This window comes from Triticum aestivum, chromosome 5A (genome assembly GCF_018294505.1).
Source record: "Triticum aestivum cultivar Chinese Spring chromosome 5A, IWGSC CS RefSeq v2.1, whole genome shotgun sequence".
NCBI classification, from domain to species: domain Eukaryota; kingdom Viridiplantae; phylum Streptophyta; class Magnoliopsida; order Poales; family Poaceae; genus Triticum; species Triticum aestivum.
This window is the reverse complement of record NC_057806.1, coordinates 697910303-697928193: the sequence shown is the minus strand read 5'-3', so window position 1 is coordinate 697928193 and position 17891 is coordinate 697910303. Positions and strand designations below refer to the sequence as shown.

Here is a 17891-nt window from a genome sequence, read left to right as displayed (position 1 = left end):
AGAATCATTTGCAATCTGTCTACCAACAGTTTTGGTAAAGACATGGGTGGTTTGGGGCAGTGAACCTTAATAGTAGTATTCTGAATATTTGCTTACTACGTAAATGGTTGCGACTTGGTGTTTAATGACATGGCTGCTCGGCTGTTGAGGGGTTTCGTGGGATCTTTAGTTGGACAAATAAATTGGATGTTGTGGTCAACTGTGTAAATGTGGTGACTGTAAAATAGTGCCAATGCTGTAGCGCATGAATTAGCCAATATTGGCCGGTTGTACCCAGTAGACCATGTCATGAACTGGGGGTCTGATGTACCAGCCCAAGTGGCTGCTTGTGCCTCGAGCGATTTGCCCGAGCACCGTTAAGTTATAAAGCGTTGCTTTGACCTCAAAAAAAAATGTGTAAATGTGGTGACTGTAAAATATTTATTTTGTGATCATAATTGTATTACTCAAATAATGCTACTACAATCCGCACGACAGAACTGCTCCAATCCATTCAGATCTGAGTGGAGCCAAACAGCTCTTCGGCGTTCGTCTTCTACAAACATGAGTACTAGTACAAAATTCTCTTTCCAGACTTGAGACGCGCAATCTCATTAATTAAGGAAGCTAAAGATGACACATTGCTTTCCTCACTGATTTAACATCTTCACCAACTCAAGACAAATGTGGTGAGTGGTGAGTGGTGACTGTTAAACATTGTTGTGTTATCATTCTGAAATAAAAATGGGGAGGTAAAAAAATCTTCTTAATTCAAGACAATAAATTCTGAAGGCGAAATATAACAATTCAGAACCCTTTGAAATGCCTAGAATGGTACCAAAAAGAAAATCTGCTAATTGAATAGGAAAACACCATCCACGACATTCATGATCCCCCCGTCATCTGCTAAACTGTCCTCCTCCTCCTCCTCTTCCTCATCCACTGCACAAACGTTCAAATCCCAACCATGACGACGACGACATCTCACTTCCATCTCCGTGGCGTCACCTTCCTCACGGTTCTGTCCACTAAAGCGTCGCTTTACCCGTGGGGAGGAAGATGAAGCTACGTACCTCGAGTCCAACACGTCAGAGGCGCTCAGCACTACGATGGCATCCTCCAGGCCGACCACGTCGCCGTTGCATCCCCTCACCATTCCTCCATCCGCGACGGCGTTTCTGATGCGCATCTCCGAATCACGATCCAGTCTGTCAACGTCGTCGATCAATATAAGGCGGTGAGGGTTCTCCGTGAACGCTTCGAACAGCCTCGCCCCGAGGTCGCCACCATTGCCGTTGTCCGGTGATCTCGGCCTCTTGTGGGTTAGCATGCCGCTGCGTGCGGGAATGTCGGGGTCACCCTGCACATGCAGTGTGGTGAACTCAGCGTAGGAGTCAAACACAAGCCTCGCGAGCTCCCGAGCAACCGCCATCTTGCCGCCACCGTCCCTTCCTATGAAGAGCAGCCAGGTCGACAACGAGCTAGACAGCCTCCTCCTCGTCACGCCCGATCGGCACCGGAGTACCGTGCTCGATGTGCCGGCGACGATGCTTCCGTGTCGCGGAACGCGCAGCTCGAGCGCATCACAGAGGATCCTGTGATTTGTCGCGCTGAGCTCCGTGAACTTCAGCCGGCGGCAAGCAGCCTGCATGTGTCACAGCCGGTAATTAATTCATCGGATCATCACTTCATGAGTGAAATACAGTAGCCACATGTATAATGTATCTAGATGTGTTATACGTACGTCTGCTTGAGGACAGGCGCCGCAGCAGTTTGTATCTTTGTAGCGACGGAGCCACGGAGGAATAATGCTCGCCGTCGTTTCTCCTAGGACGGTGCCACCAAAGATGTCCGGTCGCCCTGCTCCTGACATTGCTTTGCTAGCTTGACACTCGCTGCAAAAATACAGGCAAAATTAGCGTGCGTGTCTAATGCTTAGTTCCAACGACTTTATTGGAAATATCCTGATAGGGTAGTGTGTGGCTAGGTCTCGATCAAGTGACATACAACATTTAAGAAAGAAAAAAGGAAAAAAAAACTGAAGAAAAAAATGCATGAATCTTGATGTAAGATCTCGTAAATATATCATCGACTGAGACATAACCAAGTCTTAGTCAACTTCGTTTTAGCAAGATTTGTTCTGATAATAATGAAGCTGCATGCATAAGTGCGTACCTACATTGGACAAATTAGTGGCCGACTGTTGTCCTAGATTTTTATTGCCTAGTACCAAAAGAGTTCCAGAAAAAAAATTGATCGAACATACAGTGTTTTTTTAGATGAAGGGGAATCCTGCTCTGTAGCCCTTGTCAATATAAAGCCAACAGTGGAAATGGATTATCAACTGGAGAAATATTTCAAGCTGCAAAATATTTTGATTTTACAAATTCAGCTTTTTGTGGGATGATGTGACTCTTTGCGTGCATATGGAACGGTTCACAGAGGTGTTACTCATTTTCTTTGCATGCCATGGAGGCGGACAAAAAAAGCACGCACCCCAAGGTGGCATGATTGCGTCGCGCGAAGGAGCCATAGAATGAACATTTATTTCTGATAACATTCAATTTTGTTGTACATTATAATTTTTTTTTCTCTATCAAACTTTATGAAAGCTAGTAAAAAAATACACCATATTTTGGGATGCATGGAGTATCTCTGTTCAAATATACATGACTTCATAAGTGGTTTTTAAGCAGAACTTCATAAATGGCTGGTCTGGGAGGGATCAAGTCCCTTTGTGACCCAATTCAGCCCAAAGAAAATAAAGAATAAATATGGCAGTCTTTGTCTAAAGCTGTTCATCGCCAAGATACAATCCTTCCCAACCCCTTATAATCTCCTCCTTGGCACGATGTCATACAAAGTGTGTGCAATCAAACTTTTTCAACTATATAAGAATATATTCAGAATGGCAAAGTGAAAATAATACCATTAGGTCTATCATAAAAATATTTTTCATATTCTTTGACTAGCTAACATATAGATATCAAATATAACGGTCAATGATACATCTTGAAGGAAATATCAATAGCCAAAAATAATGTATCTATTTACACACTAGGTTTATCACTATGTCAAATAAGGTGCCTCTGTTCAAGCTTTTCATCTAATAGGAATGGAACGTCATGTCGTCCTAGCTAACAAGAGAGTAAGCTAAACATTCATCTACACAAAACAAAATGTCAATCTCATTGCCACATTGGATTGATGGTGCAAATTATTTTTGTCATGTGACTATGTGAGTAATAATTTATACTTTTGTGTATTTTAGTTTGTAATGTTTAAGACCATCAACCTTTTTAGCAGGTCTGGTTTCATCATTGGGCTAGAGAATTAAAGTCGGGTCTGTCGGGTTATTGTCTAGCTTTTCTTTTCTTTTTTTGAAAGATCCAGTATTGCTGGCTTGCATTGATTGATAGCAGAAAGCAGCGGAAAAGGAATACATGTGGTGGATCTGAGGATCAAACAGAAGGATTAAAAAGAAGAAGATGCTAAAAAGAGGGAGCTACAAAACAGCCCCAAAGAAGTTAGCCTATGCCTGCTGGAGGTTCAGCGAATGGAGGTTCTAGACATTTAGCGCCTGCTTGTCTCCAGAGTTCAACCGTTGCTCGGATTGTGGCTTACAATTGTCTAGCTTTTCGACCCTGTTTGTTTTAACTTCAGTTGGCTTCGAATCACATGCGAATTAGCTTTGCCAGTGAAGTACATCCGGATGTGCTTTAGGCAATTGCACTGCAAATGGTCTGAATCCAGATTCAGTTTCACTGCCAAAGGTGGTATTACGACCTCGCTACTTCTCTTTCCTGGCTACTGTATTTCTGGTTAATTACTGGTTAAGACTTTGTATTCCCGTTATGGGGGTAGCCCAATTAAAAAAAACTTTGTTGGCAAAACTGATTCCAAATAGCTGTTTCTTTTAACTTCTGATTTTTCCTATTAGAATCAGCTGCCTAAATCTGAAACGGACAAGGGCCACCACGACGGCAGAACACCATGCCCTAGCTAGGTAAGATTTCGACGTGAGAAAGCTAAAAATTCGTCTAAACAAAACAAAACGCCAATCAGATAGGTAAAACACCACCCCATTGTGTGAAACTAGCCAAGTACGTACCTTCCATCCAGGAGAGATGTTTGTACTCGTCCAGCCCTAATCATGCCGTGAAACGGATTTGGTGAACTAGCGGCGACGTCCCAACCTACCCCACTTGATTGCTCCGACGAAGCATCGACCTGGGAGCTCGAGAAGCCGGCCGCGCGCAAGACGACGCGGTAGACGCTGGGGTCGTCGAGGACGGAGACGACGAGCTTCTCGAGCTCGGCCTTTCCCCCGGTCCTGCCCGGGCGCCGGTATGGCTGCGCCTGCGCCCGCTTCAGCGTGGCAACGAACGCATTGGACGGCGCTGCGTCGCCACCGTTGCGGGTCATGGTGAGACGGCCGAGCGCGAGGTCCACGGCCACTCTGAGGTCGAGCGTGTTTGTCTGCGGCGGGTGGGACCTGACGCAGGCGGCGCGGAGGATGCCTGCCGATGCCGGGGCCGAGAGCATTGCGCCAGCGATGTGAAGCGGGGTGACCTGCGCGTGCCCCCGCCGCGCCGCCAGGCTCACTGCCTGCCGCACCACGGCGACTGCCTCCTCCCCCAGCGCGTGCCCACCGGCGACCCGCATACTACGTACTCTACTCTTGGATCACTTGGAGCTAGCCGTAGTAGAGGCAGGTGTTTCTTCTTCGTTCCAGGTAGGTGTGTGAGTTGAGAGGTTTATGCATGCATGGCACGGCGGCCGGCATGCATGCAGATGTAATTGCATGGGCTCCCCGGCTTGTGCATCTCTACGTACGGAGTACAGTACATAATACGTAGTTCTGTATGCAAGTTAGGTCGTTGTTGTGGTGATCTGATCAGTAGTAACCTCGATCGCCCATCGATGGCATATGTCACTGTACTCCTCTGCCACAAAATCCACCGTACGCTCGCGTGAACAGAACTCCTGATCAGCGTGCATGCATATGCCTTAAATGTCGTGGCCATGGATGGTCCACTCTGCGCATATATGGAAATTATCGCGGTCAGTGGTCATGGCTGCACGAAGGACAGCCCATGCAAGGACGCCGTGCCTCATGCATGCAGTTTTGTCATGCCAGAAGGCCGCCTAGCTAGGGGCCATGTGTATAGTAAACTAGACAGGATACCCCGTGTGTTGTCGTGGAAGTTGAATTATTTCAATGAGATTTGGTGGATGAAACATAACCCTTTCTAATGCTTCACCTTGTATAGGTGCTAAGAGTGTCATGTAGGCAAAAAAGATGATGTGACAAAGTAATTAAGAGAAGAGAGATGGGTGTGGTGACCTTGGGAAGAAACAATGTCAAGCACGGGAACCTAAGAAAAACACTTAAATGAAAGAAGCCCACCAATGCACGGATAACTTTAGTTGCTCAATCATTCATGAAGGATGCTTAGCTACAACAAGTTAAGCACCTTTGCATTGAGGACTTTAGTTGCTTAGCTCTTTAATGTGCTTAGCACCTCATCTTAGCACTAGTGCATTGGTGGAGGTAATGGCATGTGTGCTGTAAATGTAGTGGCTATGTGTGGTCCTTCCTTCGTATATATGAAAATTATGGGGCGACAACGTTCATGCTTGCAGGAAGGACATCTGAGGACAACATGCATCATGCATAGTACAAGGGTAGGGGCACATCTAGTAGACTAAATAACACTCACATGTTGCTTCAGGAATTGGTTGCGACATAGTTCACTGATTCAGTCGTACGGAACTTGGATGTTTGAATTCATAAGATGAGAACTAAAACTCAAATACAAATGATTTATTATATTTGATTATCTTCATATTTCTAAAATATCTATTGAATATAAGTAGCATAATAGAATGAGCTCTCATGCATGATTCCATGTTGAGGTTGGCGTTTCTTTTCATGCATGGTTACATGTTGAGGTGGGCCTTCCCATATATGGTTCGATTTTGAGGTGGCCATTTTCATGTTGGGATAAATATGTTAGTGGGAGCATCGAATAAAATACTCCCTTCATTCCTAAATATAAGTCTTTTTAGAGATTCCAATACGAACTACATACAAATGTATATAGACATATTCTATAATGTAGGTTCACTCAATTTTTTCCTTGTGTAGTCCGCATTGGAATATCTAAAAAGACTTATATTTAGGAACAGAGGGAGTACCATAATAGAATGAGCTTTTTCTCATGCATGGTTCCATGTTGAGGTGGGCATTTTGCTTTCATGCATAGTTACATGTTGAGATGGCATATTTTTATTTTATATAGCATATGAGTAACATGTATATTCCACTTTCATGGGTTTGAAACTAATGACATAAATGGTCTCAAAGCATCTTCCGGTCTTATTACACATAATGGAACCGATGTTCACCAGCATTAGCAAATAAATGGAAGCAAAACAAAAAAACCAGAATCATTTTCATTACTTAGCACCATACCATGCAAAAGATCGGGTAAATGAAGTGAAAGTCGAGGGGGTTATTGAGGAAGAGGACACATAAGGGGGTTAGTGGGGAAGAGCACGTATAAAAAGGAATGTTACTCAGATTAGGCACCATACGCATGCTTAAACATTGTTGTGCTCTCCCTAAGAAAGTCATCAAAATCAATATTTATAAAAATATGTGCAATCAGGTCACTTCTTTTTTCTTTCTTTAAATAAGGCCCTAATTGGCCATTAACTATTACTGCAACACTTCCATAACTAACTATATGCTTTATACAGTGAACATATCTATCAAGAAAGTATTTCATGCTTAGAACATCAAAAGGGTGATATCCTTTTTGAAACTCTGCTTTGTTACTTCATGAAATGCAACCCCGTCTAAAATTAAAAATTCACTAGATAAAAGTAGTATGTATAGGTGCAACAACGTTTTTTACATGGGCAATATTTCTATTTATTAACCACTTGTGCAATAAGTTTAAACACATGACATCAAGTAAACCAATATTGTCAAATTGAATCTTGTCATCTCCTTCACATTTAGGTAACAAGGGGAAATTACCATAATTTGACCTTGAGATGTCAATTCTACCATGATAAAACTCATTCAATATCTTCTTTAAATCTTTCATAAACATGAACCATAAGTTTTGCAAAAGCTCAACAGTTGGATCATCAAGGCTATGAGCTTTGTTCTATTTCATTTGAAATAGGAACATTGATCTTTTCTAAACAAACTATTTCTCCATATTGTCTCTATCATCTATTGAGGTACCGGTGTATTGATGGCAGCTAGAACTACATCAGTATTTCCCCGGAGAGGGAGGGATGATGTAGCACGGCGATGGTAGAGTATTTCCCTCAGTTATGAAACCAAGGTATCGAACCAGTAGGGGAACCAAGCAACACAACGTAAACAATCCTTGCACACAAATAACAACACCTCGCAAGCCGACGTGCTAAAGGGGGTGTCAATCCCTTTCGGGTTACGGCGCCAGAAATATGTGTGTGACGGTAAAAAGGTTGTAATAGATTGGATAAATAGATCGCAAATAAAATAAAGTGCAGCAATATATTATTTTATTTTTGGTTAATAGATCTAAAAATAAAAATAAGGAAAAAGTAGATCGCAAAGGCAAATATATGAGAAATAAGACCCGGGGGCCATAGGTTTCGCTAGTGGCTTCTCTAAAGAAAAATAGCAAACAGTGGGTGAACAAATTATTGTTGGGCAATTGATAGAACTTTAAATAATTATGACAATATCAAGGCAATGATCATTACATAGGCATCACGTCCAAGATTAGTAGACCGACTCCTGCCTGCATCTACTACTATTATTCCACACATCGACCGCTATCCAACATGCATCTAGTGTATTAAGTTCATGGAAAAACAGAGTAATGCAATAAGAACGATGACATAATGTAGACAAGATCCGTTTATCTATATGGCGGTAGATATAGATCTCGTCTTTTTATCCTTAGTAGCAACGATACATACGTGTCGGTTCCCTTTCTGTCACTGGGATCAAGCACCGTAAGATCGAACCCACTACTGGGCACCTCTTCCCATTGCAAGATAAATAGATCGAGTTGGCCAGACAAAACCCAAATATCGGAGAAGAAATACGAGGCTATAAAAGATCATGCATAAAAGAGATCAAAGAAAATCAAATACTTTCATGTATATAAAAACATAGATCTGATCATAAACTCGAAGTTCATCGATCCCAACAAACACACCGCAAAAAGAGTTACATCATATGGATCTCCAAGAGACCATTGTATTGAGCATCAAGAGAGAGAGATGAAGCCATCTAGCTAATAACTACAGACCCGAAGGTCTACAAAGAACTACTCACGCACATCATCGGAGAGGCACCAATGGAAGTGGTGAACCCCTCCGTGACGGTGTCTAGATTGGATCTAGTGATTCTGGACTCTACGGAGGCTGGATGAATATTTCGTCGACTCCCCTAGGGTTTTGGGAATATTTGGGTATTTATAGAGCAAAGAGGCGGTCCGAGGGGCACGCGAGGTGGGCACAACCAACCTGGGTGCGCAAGGGCCTCCTGGCGTGTCCTGGTGGGTTGTGCCCCCCTCGGGGCACCCCAGGTGCAACCAAGGCCCATCTGTTTCCTTTTGGCCCATAGAAATCATCGTAATGTTTCGTGCCATTTGGACTCCATTTGATATTGATTTCCTGCGATGTAAAAAACATGGAAAAAAATAGGAACTAGCACTGGGCACTATGTCAATAGGTTAGCAACAAAAAATGATATAAAATGACCATAAAATGATTATAAAACATCCAAGATTGATAATAAAACAGCATGGAACGATAAAAAAATTATAGACACGTTGGAGATGTATCAGCATCCCCAAGCTTAACTCCTACTCGTCCTCGAGTGGGTAAGTGATAAAAACAGAATTTTTTATGTGGAGTGTTGTTCATCAAGTCATATCATATTCTTTTCTTTATAGCATGGACATTTGGACTTTCTTGTGATTCAAAGCAATAGTCTAGTTTTGACATAATAATTTAGATACTCAAGCATATCAACAAAACGAAAACAACTTAGAGTTCCCAACACTTTCCATGCTTGATATGCCATAGGCGGTTTCCAAACAGAAAATAAATTGTATTCCTTTTTCCACCATAACTTTCACTTTCCATGGCTAGCCGTATCCACGGGTGCCCTCCATACCTACACTTTCCAAGGAATTTATTATTTGACATCATAAAGTAAATTCATTTTTCTTTTTGCATTTCGGGACTGGCCATCCCTAATACCTTTGCCTTACTCTGGTGCAATGACAAGTGAATAAACACTCATCTTGAGAATAACACATCTAGCATGGAAAATATTAGCCACCTGTTAACGTTCCATGAGCGAAACAAACACACAAAAGAGAAGTTTATTTTGAAAATTAGAGATGGCACATGCAAGTTTGCTTAGAGCGGCAAAAGAATACCGCATATAGGTAGATATAGTGGACTCATGTGGCAAAAATGGTTTAAAGGATTTTGGATGCACAAGGAGAGGTCATACTTAGTGCAAAATGAAGGCTAGCAAAAGATTGGGAAGTGACCAACCAAGCAATGAATAATCTCATAAGCAAGTATTAAGCATAATTAACACTGAATAATGCACCACAAGTAGGATATAATTTTCATTGCATGACTATTGACTATCGTACTTGCATAGGGAATCACAAACCTTAACACCAATATTCCTACTAGAGCACAATTACTCATCAACATAACTCACATATCACATCATCATATCTCAAAACTATTACTAAGAATCAAGTTTATTTTGTCCGATGATCTTCATGACATTTTCTTTACTTCATCCTTCTTGGATATCTATCACTTTGGGACTAATTTTCATGAGTTGCTTTTCATAAGCTCAAACAAATATAAGTGAAGATCATGAGCGTAACAATTTTTCTTTCTCTCAAAATAATTTAAGTGAAGAAAGAGAGAATTTCTTCAAAATTATACTACTCTCAAACAAATCTAAGTGAATCAAGAGAGCATTTCTTCAAAAATACTAAGCACACCGTGCTCAAAAATATATATAACTGAAACACTAGAGCAAGTCCTAGCTCATAAAAGATTTAAGTGAAGCATAGAGAGCAATTCTAACAAGTCAAGATATAATTTTGGCTCTCTCAAATAGGTGTGTCCAGTAAGGATGGATAACTTAAAACAAAAAAAAACAAGAAAAGGCACATATCATACAAGATGCTCCAAGCAAAACACATATCATGTGACGAATAAAAATATAGTCTCGAGTAAAATACCGATAGTTGTTGGAAGAAAGCAGGGATGCCACTCAGGGGAAACCCCAAGCTTAGTTGGTTTCTCATTCTTGGATAATAGCTTGGGATGCCGGGGCATCCCCAAGCTTAGACTCTTGCATCCTTCATCCATCATAAGATAACCCAAAACATGAAAACTTCAATCACACAAAACTCAACAAAGCCATCGTGAGATCCGTTAGTATAAGAATAATAAACCACTACTATAAATACTGTATCAAACCAATTCATATTTTGTTCTTGTATTATATCTACTATATTCCAACTTTTCTATGACAAAAACTCATCAAAGAAAACCATAGAGCCATCAAAATAAGCACACAACACAAAGGAAACAGAATCTGTCAAAATAGAACAGTCTGTAGAAATCTGACTATTTCGAATACTTCTTTAACTCCAAAAACTCTTAAAAGTAGGACGACCTGAGAAATTTTTATATTGATCTACTGCAATTGTAATGGGTATTCTATTGCTCTCTGGTAAAAAATAAAAATTAATTTCGTGAGCGCAAACTTTCTGTTTTTTTCAGCAAGATCAAACAACTATTACCCAAGAAGATCCTAAAGGCTTTACTTGTCACAAACACTAATTAAAACATAAAAAAACACAATTATAACAGTAGCATAATTGTGTAAACACACAAGAACAGAAAGAAAAAAGAAAAAATAAATGTTATTCATTGGGTTGCCTCCTAACAAGCGCTATAGTTTTACGCCCTTAGCTAGGCATAAAGCAAGGATCTAAGTTTTGTCATCTTTGTTTCGAGATCCATAAGATGCTCCCATCATTGATTCATAAGGTCGCTTAATTCTAGTTCTAGGAAAGTGTTCCATACCTTTCCTCAAAGGAAATTGGAACTTAATATTGCCTTCTTTCATATCAATCACAGCACCGATAGTGCGTAAAAACGGTCTACCAAGAATAATTGGACAAGAAGGATTGCAATCAATATCAAGAACAATAAAATCTGTGGGCACATAATTCCTATTTGCAAGAATAAGAACATAATTAATTCTTCCCATAGGCTTTTTAATACTAGAATCCACCAAGTGCAAATTCAAAGAACATTCTTCAAGATTGGTAAGACCAAGCACATCACATAAAGATTCGGAATTGTGGAAACACTAGCATCCAAGTCACACAAAGAAAAACACTCATAATTTTTAATCTTGAATTTGATAGTAGGTTCCCACTCATCATGCAATTTTCTAGGAATTGAAACTTCTAATTCCAATTTTTCTTCAAGAGCTTTCATCATAGCATCAACAATATGTTTAGTAAAAGCTTTGTTTTGTTCATAAGCATGGGGTGAATTTATCATGGATTGCAACAAAGAAATACAATCAATCAAAGAGCAACTATCATAATTAAAGTATTTGTAATCCAAAATAGTGGGTGCATCACTAGCTAAAGTATTGACCTCTCCAAACCTACCTTCATCAAATTTTTTCAACAAGATTTTCACCCTCTGAAATATTGGGACGCCTTCTACCTAAAGTTGACTCTTCTCCAGTCCATTTTTCATCATTATTAACTTCACTAAACAAGGAATCAATAGAAGAAACACCAATCATTTTAAGATCTTCATCACTTTTGCAAGAATAATCACTAGAAAAAGCTTTTTCTAAAAATTCTCTTTTAGCTCTAAGCATAGCAGTTCTTTTCTTACTTTCATCCATAGAAACATAAAGAGCTTTAATTGATTCCTCTACTTTAGGCACAAAAAAATTTCATCTTGAGATGTTCCACATCATGAGCAATTCTATCAACACTTCTAGACAAATCATCAATTTTGTTCAACATTTCTTCTATGGAAGTGTTGAAAAATAATTTTGTGTTGATAAACTCTTTAATATTATTCTCAAGATCAGGGGTGTTCCTATTTTTATTACAAGATTTATTTCCATAGGAATTACAAAAATTATTAGAGGAATTACTAGGAAAATCCCTAGGATTAAAATTACCTCTATAAGCATTGTTGTGGAAATTATTGCGAGAAATAAAATTCACATCAATGGCATCACTATTTTGCTCAATCAAAGTAGAGAAAGGCATATCATTAAGATCAATAGGAGCACTTTTACTAGCAACCAATTTCATAAGAGGATCAACTTTATCACTCAAAGAAGAAATTTCCTCAACCGAATTAACTTTTTTACTAGTAGGAGCTCTTTCGATATGCCATTGTGAATAATTTGTCATGATATTATCAAGCAATTTGGTGGATTCACCCAAAGTAATTTCCATAAAAGTACCACCCGCCGCAGAATCTAAAAGATTACGAGAAACAAAATTCAACCCCGCATAAAAAATTTGCATGATCATCCAAAGATTTAACCCATGAGTTGGGCAATTCCTTAGCATCATTTTCATCCTTTCCCAAGATTGCGCAACATGCTCATATTCAAGTAGCTTGAAATTCATGATCTGGGTTCTAAGGGAAATAATTTTTGCGGGAGAAAATACTTAGTGATAAAAGCATCTTTGCACTTCTTCCAAGAATTGATACTATTGCGAGGCAAAGAAGAGAACCAAAATTTTGCAGAATCACGCAAAGAGAGCAGAAATAATTTAATCTTGACCACACCATTGTCCACATATTTTTTATTTTGCATATCGCATAATTCCACGAAGGTATTAAGATGGGACGCGGCATCCTCATTAGGAGTACCAGAAAATTAGTCTTTCGTAACAAGATTCAGCAAAGCAGTATTAATATCACAAGTCTCCGCACTAGTGGCGGGAGGAGCAAGCGGAGGGCCAATAAAATCATTGTTTTTGGTATTTGAGAAATCACATAACTTGGTGTTCTCTTGAGTCATGATGACCACACAACAAGATTGCACTTAAAAACAGATCCGACAAGAAAACGGCGAACGGAATAAGAGAGGCAAATAAAACGACAATTTTTTATGAAGTGGGGCAGAGGAAAACGAGAGGCAAATGGAAAATAATGTAAATTGCAAGGAGATGGGATTTGTTATTAGGAACCTGGTTATGTTGAAGATCCTCCCCTGCAACGGCGCCAGAAATTCTCCTTGATGGCAGCTAGAACTACGTCGGTATTTCCCCGGAGAGGGAGGGATGATGTAGCACAGCGACGGTAGAGTATTTCCCTCAGTTATGAAACCAAGGTATCGAACCAGTAGGAGAACTAAGCAACACAACGTAAACAGCCCCTGCAGACAAATAACAACACCTCGCAACCCAACGTGTTAAAGGGGTTGTCAATCCCTTCCGAGTTACGGCGATAGAAATTGGTGTGTGACGATAAAAAGGTTGTAATAGATTGGATAAATAGATCGCAAATAAAATAAAGTGCAGCAATATATTTTTGTTTTTAGTTTAGGAGATATGAAAATAAAATCAAGGAAAAAGTATATCGCAAAGACAAATATATGAGAAATAAGACCCGGGGGCCGTAGGTTTCACTAGTGGCTTCTCTCAAGAAAAATAGCAAACTGTGGATGAACAAATTTTTGTTGGGTAATTGATAGAACTTCAAATAATTATGATGATATCCAGGCAATGATCATTACATAGGCATCACGTCCAAGATTAGTAGACCGACTCCTGCCTGCATCTACTACTATTACTCCCCACATCGACACTACAACAGGAACCCCCCTTTAGCAACACAACGATGCGTTGTCGTTTGTCCATATAAGCGTTGGTAAGGTCTACACCAACAGATTAGTATTTGTTGTCGTAGGTGGCATTGGAAGGTCCTACAACAACATATATAGATCCATTGGTAATCTGAAGAATAATGTGTTGCAAGGCAACAACAAATCCATGAAACGCTTCTATGTGTTGTTGCTTGCACAATAGAATAACCTCCTTATATAATCAACTATAACAACAGGTAGTTTGAATGGCAGTACAAGGCACAACTTCAGGAAATTTGAGAGAGTAGAAATGAACTAATATATTGATTCAATTGCACAATTTGTTACATTGCAATGCAAGTATCATCAATTAGGAGTACCTCACTTTCATAGAAAATACATTTTACATAATATAAAATTTCGAAAAATTGAAAGAATTGTTTTTGACTCTCCTCCAAGTACCAAGCATCAACATATAGGGGGCTTCTGGCTTGCGCCCATGCTAGCCCTACCAAAGCTAGGCTCGCCAAATATTTGGCGGACAAATTCCCCACCGTCATATCACCAAGACTTGGAGCAGCAAACTGAAGCAGGACCAAAGTTGGTGTCGATCCAAAATGCTGGCCAACGCACTTTGCCAATAATTTGGCATGGTGGCTCTCGGCTCTGAACCAAACAGACCCATATTCTCCAAGTATCCAAGTAACCATGTACCGTATTATTGAACTTCTCAACCTACAATGAAAAAACATAATACTATTCTGGCATATATTTGAAATTTGAAGTTAAAAAATGTACATGCTATGGGTTGTACCTAAAGGATCCATATAAAAGTAACCAGTCTGCATGAAAAGATCGTTCAGAGAAACATAATAAAACACCAAGCATCGGTGAGCAATCTGATGTACATGTACACTGTGAACAACCATCAACATGCATGTACTACTAACAATTATCCAAAGATCATATTGTATCAACAATGAGATAAATTCAGCAACCAACTATTAGATAAATAGGTTACCAGTAATATCAACTACACATGGTTCAATAATTCTATATTCCAAAGGTCTATGCATTAATTAGTTTTGCATCACCAATAATTCCGTACTAATCGTGCTTAGTATGGTGCATTAGGATTTAGGAGAAACAAACTCAATGCCAACAGCTCAAAAATCATTAAATAATCCACCTCATGCAAAACTTCGTGCTTACTTGATAACTACAATGTTACACTTTAGGATTTCCCGATCCATGAATCAAGATTCTCAGAACCTGTAGAAGCAAACGAATCATCAGTTTGGGGCTTCTCTAGGAAAAAGTAGGAGAGTCCTGTTCTAGAGAAGGTTGGATCCTAGATGTTTACAGAAAAATAAAAAGAAATTAATATGCCCCTCTTTTATTCTTCAAGACAAACCTAGTACAAAAGATGATCACATATTTTAGAAATGCATCAGAGGTGACAAATGTAATGGCTGAACAATCTGAATAAAAGCATAACTAAGTAATGGCTAAACAATGTTTTGTCAGTGCGTACCCATTCCATTGTGGCATATCCTATAATCAAGAAATTTGATCCTTGTCTCCACTTAGCCCTCTAATCATGTATCGTTTTTCCTGTCATTGAATAACTGATCATCAATACGTATATGAATGCACAAAATATGGGACTGGACAAAATTTAAGACTTTATAAATACATATATATTCACACACTTAACTAGCAAAGATTCGCTGGACTAGTTAGTGTAAAAATTAAGGATATAGAATAAATAATAATGCTACGCCATGAGAAGAAGAAAATGAAACTGAAACCAGGGGAGAGTGTATCAAGAAATGAATGGTTTCCCCACGTTCTCTGACATTGTAGTAAGGTGTACATATCCATCTGCCCCTGAAGATGCACGCTGTTAAAGCAAGTACTCCCTTAAATAATCAGGCAAGGCAAGCTAAATATTTCACCACAATCTTATCTATTTGCGCATGTAGTTTGAAACCTTAGCTGTAGGAGTATTAAGAGACTAATGACTGTTAGCTGACATTTCGCAGGCACAGAAAATGCAAGGGGAAAATTCACATGATGATATACAGGTGGAAAATATATTTAGATACAGTCGACACAAATCTTATTGGTGGCCTGGTAAGTTTTCCTACTAACCTCCCTGTCATGGAGTAGTACAACTCCAGCACGTAAGTGACTTGCAGAGCTCGGAGATTTCATGGTATGACAACCTGAAGCCAATGTCGAGGCAGCCTGGAGCTCCTCCATATCCTCCAGAACAAAAATGATGATGTCAATAGAGTTCATCATAGGTTCAATGCATGTTTTATCTTGATAACGGAAGGGGAAAAGCATTAGCAGCTGAATCATACTTGCATTACGGACTTATAAGGTAATTTGTTTCAGATCCAAACTACAGTCCAGATTAACCATCGACACAATATAGCAGGGCCGGGGTGGCGCAACACTGTCATGCCCGAGCGGGCGGCAGCACACGCGCACACGTGAGTTAGTGGGCCTACATACCACAGGCGAGGGAACCGCGCCGGCCACCGTTGCGAATGGGGTTAAGAATAAATCATTTGTATATATAACATGAAGGTATGGTTAGAAACCTTGGTGTGCAGCACGATTCATCTATGCGTGCAAATCAACCAATAGGGTACATGTACATTGCCGTTTTTGCTGGTTTGCATTGAATGTGAACTTGTGTTACAGCCAAAACCTGTGATCCTAGTAGTTTGAAGTTGCAAATAATTTTTTTCCACGACGGGATCTTAAACAATAACCAGTTAAAGGTGCATGACAGTAGTAGCTATGTTCGAACATCTATCATAGATTACGGCAGAATACAAGGATTCAGAGGAATCGAGCAAGTCCCTCAAGATGTGTGTTCTTACCGACGGTGCGATGTTGCTGGCTCCACCTCCTCCTCCCTCTCTCCGTCACCGGCGGCTATGGGATCTGTTTCTCCCAGAGTCAAGTGGTGCGCTCGCGACTTGGGGGAGCTTGTGGCGACCAGTGGTAATCCATGCGGTGGGGTTCACGGCAGCATCTGTGGCATCAAGGTGTCTCCTACGGGGCGCCGGCGGTGGTGCCGGCTTGCATCGGAGAGGAGGCAGTGGCCGGTGGTGTAAGGATCTGCTGCTCTCGTGTGGGCTTGGGCCCAGATCTGACTGCGGGCCTCTGATGGCGGCGGCGGCTGCTGCTCGACGTAGGCATGGCGGCCTGCTAAGCTATAGGCATGCAGCCATCATGGAGGCTAGGGGTTGCGGTGGGGCTGGCTGGTGGTGGTGCTAGAAGGTGGTCGTCAAAAGAATTTGGTGGTGGCGCGGCAGAGTCGTGGTGATGGAAGTTTGGGCGAGAGAGAAATCAGGCGAGAGGGAGATGGTGGATAGAAAAGTTTCGCTCCATGTTTTCACTTGGCGCGTGTATTTTGATGGACAAGGTACAGGGGGAAGGTGGGTACCGGGAGGTTACTCAAGTGCGGGATGGGTGGGAGGTTGAATGAACAACACATGTTATCATATCATTGGTACATATGTGTTGGTATAGGGGGGTGTTTGTTGTAGCACGACCGCTATCCAGCATGCATCTAGTATATTAAGTTCATGGAAAAAACAGAGTAATGCAATAAGAACGATGACATAATGTAGACAAGATCCATTTATCTATATGGCGGTAGATATAGATCTCGTCTTTTTATCCTTAGTAGCAACGATACATACGTGTCGGTTCCCTTTCTGTCACTGGGATCAAGCACTGTAAGATCGAACCCACTACCAGGCACCTCCTCCCATTGCAAGATAAATAGATCGAATTGGCCAGACAAAACCCAAATATCGGAGAAGAAATACGAGTCTATAAAGATCCTGCATAAAAGAGAACAAAGAAACTCAAATACTTTCATGGATATAAAAACATAGATCTGATCATAAACTCGAAGTTCATCGATCCCAAGAAAAACACCGCAAAAACAGTTACATCATAT

At 40.5% G+C, this 17891-nt stretch overlaps 1 protein-coding gene across 1 annotated transcript; it reads right to left on the bottom strand.

Annotated features, from left to right (window-relative positions):
• Positions 1-731: 731 nt before the first annotated feature.
• Positions 732-4733, bottom strand: LOC123108487 (uncharacterized). The gene is made up of 4 exons (XM_044530269.1): positions 4597-4733; positions 4091-4551; positions 1724-1874; positions 732-1624 (listed from the first exon to the last, which is right to left on the bottom strand). Exons 1-4 carry the CDS (start codon positions 4642-4644, stop codon positions 833-835), a joined length of 1452 nt encoding a protein of 483 aa, XP_044386204.1. The 5' UTR covers positions 4645-4733; the 3' UTR covers positions 732-832.
• Positions 4734-17891: the final 13158 nt, after the last annotated feature.

What these genes read in the sequence shown, in the direction of transcription:
- LOC123108487 (XM_044530269.1), bottom strand. Translation starts at nt 4,644, where the DNA reads ATGCGGGTCGCCGGTGGGCACGCGCTGGGGGAGGAGGCAGTCGCCGTG. An exon ending in ACATCTCTCCTGGATGGAAG is followed by an intron (nt 1,875 to 4,090) that starts GTACGTACTTGG and finishes GTATTTTTGCAG; the next exon opens with CGAGTGTCAAGCTAGCAAAG. An exon ending in GCGCCTGTCCTCAAGCAGAC is followed by an intron (nt 1,625 to 1,723) that starts GTACGTATAACA and finishes TGACACATGCAG; the next exon opens with GCTGCTTGCCGCCGGCTGAA.